General features: G+C 44.8%; 1 protein-coding gene across 1 annotated transcript; it reads right to left on the minus strand.

The window, feature by feature from the left end:
- Positions 1-2,058: 2,058 nt before the first annotated feature.
- Positions 2,059-2,541, minus strand: LOC129892766 (uncharacterized). Its single transcript, XM_055968324.1, has one exon. The coding sequence runs from the start codon at positions 2,539-2,541 to the stop codon at positions 2,059-2,061; it is 483 nt and encodes a 160-aa protein (XP_055824299.1).
- Between the last annotated feature and the right edge of the window lie 647 nt (positions 2,542-3,188).

Below are 3,188 nucleotides of genomic sequence, written 5' to 3' on the forward strand. Positions count from 1 at the left end.
TGAAACCATCCATGGCCAATCTCTCGTACCTCCGCACTGGAGCATCTGTGTCTCTCCTCTTCACATGCCCAAACCATCTCAATCTCGCTTCCCGCATCTTGTCCTCCACCGATGCCACTCCCACCTTGTCTCGATATCTTTATTCCTAATTCTATCTATCCTAAGGTGCCCACACATCCACCGCAACATTTGTATTTCCACAATTTTCATCTTCTGAACATGAAGTTTCTTGATTGGCCAACACTCCGCCCCGTATCACACAACACTCCGGAGGCGAGCCTCTATTTCATCCATCCTGCACCAATATGGTGTGAAACATCATCGTCGATATCCCCATCTTCTTGTATAATAGACCCAAGATACTTAAAGCTTTTTTTCTTTTGAATGGCCTGGGTACCAAGCCTCACTTCCCCGTCAGCCTCACGCGATAGGCCACCGAACCTGCACTCCAAGTATTTTGTCTTGGTCCTACTCAATTTAAATCCTTTAGACTCCAACTTCTGTCTCCAGCCCTCCAGCTTGTCGTTAACTCCATTGCGAGTCTCGTCAATTAGGACTATGTCATTCGCGAACAAAATACACCAAGGTACCTCACCTTGTATTTGTCTTGTCAATTGATCCATCACTAGGGCGAATAGAAAACAGGCTAAGAGTTGATCCCTGGTGCAACCCCATCATAATAGGAAAGTGCTCTGCGTCCCCTCCTACCGTCCTTACCCTGGTCTTAGCTCCATCATACATATCTTCAATCATTCTAATGTACACCACAGGTATACATTTTGCCTCCAAGCATCTCCATAGGACCTCTCTTTGCACTTTTTCATAGGCATTTTCTAGGTCAATAAATATCATGTGTAAGTCTCTCTTTCGCTCCCTATACTGCTCCACCAATCTCCTTATAATGTGAATGGATTTTGTAGTCGAGCGCCCCGGCATGAATCCAAACTGGTTATCTGAAATAGACACTCTTCTTCTCACCCCCATTTCCATCACCCTTTCCCACACTTTCATAGTGTGACTTAGCAGCTTAATACCTCTATAGTTGTTGTAGCTTTGAATGTCTTCCTTGTTCTTGTACACGGGAATGATTGTACTCCACCTCCATTCTTCCGGCCTATTCGATGTCTTGAAAATGACATTAAACAATGTAGTCAGCCACTCTAATCCTACCCTACCAGCATTCTTCCAAAATTCCCCAGGGATCTCATCAGGTTCGGTCGCTCTTCCTCTACACATCCTACGAACAGCTACCTTAACCTCCTCAACCTTTATTCTCCTATAATACCCAAAGTTGCAATGCCTATCCAAGTGATCCAAGTGCTCTAAGTCTCCCAACACAAAGTCTCTGTCCCCTCCTTCGTTCAAGAGTTCGTGAAAGTATGACTATCATCTCTGTCTAATATGGGATTCCTATACCAGCACTTGACCATCCTCTTCCTTGATGTACTTCACTTGATCCAAGTCGTGTGCCTTCCTCTCTCACACCTTGGAAAGCTTAAATAGCTTCTTATCCCCACCTCTGTCCTCTAGTTCTGCATAAAGGCATTTAAAGGTTGTCGTTTTAGCCACCGAAACTGCCATCTTCGCCTCCTTATTCGCCATCTTATACTTTTCCCTGTTCATTCACTTTTCTTCATCATCCTTGCTATCTACCAAATTTACATATGCATGCTTCTTTGCTTCTACCTTTCCCTGGACTTCTCCATTCCACCACCAATCCCCTCGATACCCACCATGGCGGCCTCCTGAGACCCCTAGTACCTCTCTAGCTATTTCCCTAATGCAGCTGACCGTCCTATCCCAAATACTGCTCGTATCCCCCCTACTATCCCATGCCCCCATAGCCATAAGTTTCTCCCCTATCTCTAGAGCACTAGACGGAGTCAAATGACCCCACCTAATCCTCGGTCGATCATCCACGACCCTCTTCTTCTTCTTCCTTCTTATCTCTAAGTCCATGATCAATAGCTTATGTTGGGTCATAATATTCTCACTTGGTATGACCTTGCAGTCCTTACAGAGGCTTTTATCATCTATTCTAAGGAGCAAAACGTCTATTTACATCACCGTCCTCGAGCTACGAAAGGTTACCAAGTGCTCCTCCTTCTTTGGGAAACTCGAGTTGGCCACCATTAATCCAAAAACTTTTCCGAAATCCAGGAGTGAGGCTCCTCCACCATTCTTGCACCCGAAGCCAAATCCTCCATGCACCTCGCCATAGCCCATCGAAACATACCCAATGTGCCTATTGAAATCTCCTCCTACGAATAGCTTCTCAGTAGGCGGTATACTAACCACCACTTCGTCCAAATCCTCCCAAAAGCGCCTTTTTATCTCCTCTTCCAACCCTACTTGCGGTGCGTAGGCACTAATAATGTTCAAGGTGAGCCCTCCAATGACTAACTTAATTGTCATTATCCTATTATTGATCCTCCTAACCTCTACCACCTGATCTGTACGCTTTCTATCTACTAAGATCCCTACTCCATTCCTATACCTCGACTTGCCCGAAAACCAAAGTTTGTACCCATCCACCTCCATAGCTTTAGGTCCTACCTATTTAGTCTCTTGGACGCAAGCTATATTAATCTTCCTCTTCTTAAGAATCTTAACTAACTCCATGGACTTTCCCGATAAAGTCCCAATATTCTAAGACCCTACTCTCAATCTAGAAGCTCCCTCAGCCCCCTTAGCCCCCCAACCCTGGCCCTCGATCCCAACCAAGAATATGACCCTAGTCTACCATCGCTCACTAAAGCCAGAAAAGTAGATATACGCTACTGAAAGGATACTCTCAGATAAACAAATGATCAATAATATAGCACAAGTTAGCAATAGTCTAATAGCAGTGAGATAGGTACTTAATTAGGCGATGCAAGAAAAATTTATAAGGCTAAAATATTGAAAATAGGCTATTAGAGGTATCAACTCCAAGTAAATAAAACTTGTTCATTGTCGAAAACACTGTTTACTCACCGGAAACACTGAATACAAATATATGGTCAGCCTCAAAATGTAGAGGCGACCACACTGGGAAAAAAACAAAGTCGAAAACTAGCCGGAAACTGCCACATGCTCCGGCGCGTGAAGCGCTTGGCGATGTAGATCTGCGGCTTCTGGCGGCGCATGACTAAGTAGATCTCAGAGGAGCTAACTGGGGATTGCTCGCCTGAGTGTTCCACACCTCA

The sequence above is a fragment of the Solanum dulcamara genome, chromosome 6 (assembly GCF_947179165.1).
Source record: "Solanum dulcamara chromosome 6, daSolDulc1.2, whole genome shotgun sequence".
In the NCBI taxonomy this organism is placed as follows: Eukaryota; Viridiplantae; Streptophyta; class Magnoliopsida; order Solanales; family Solanaceae; genus Solanum; species Solanum dulcamara.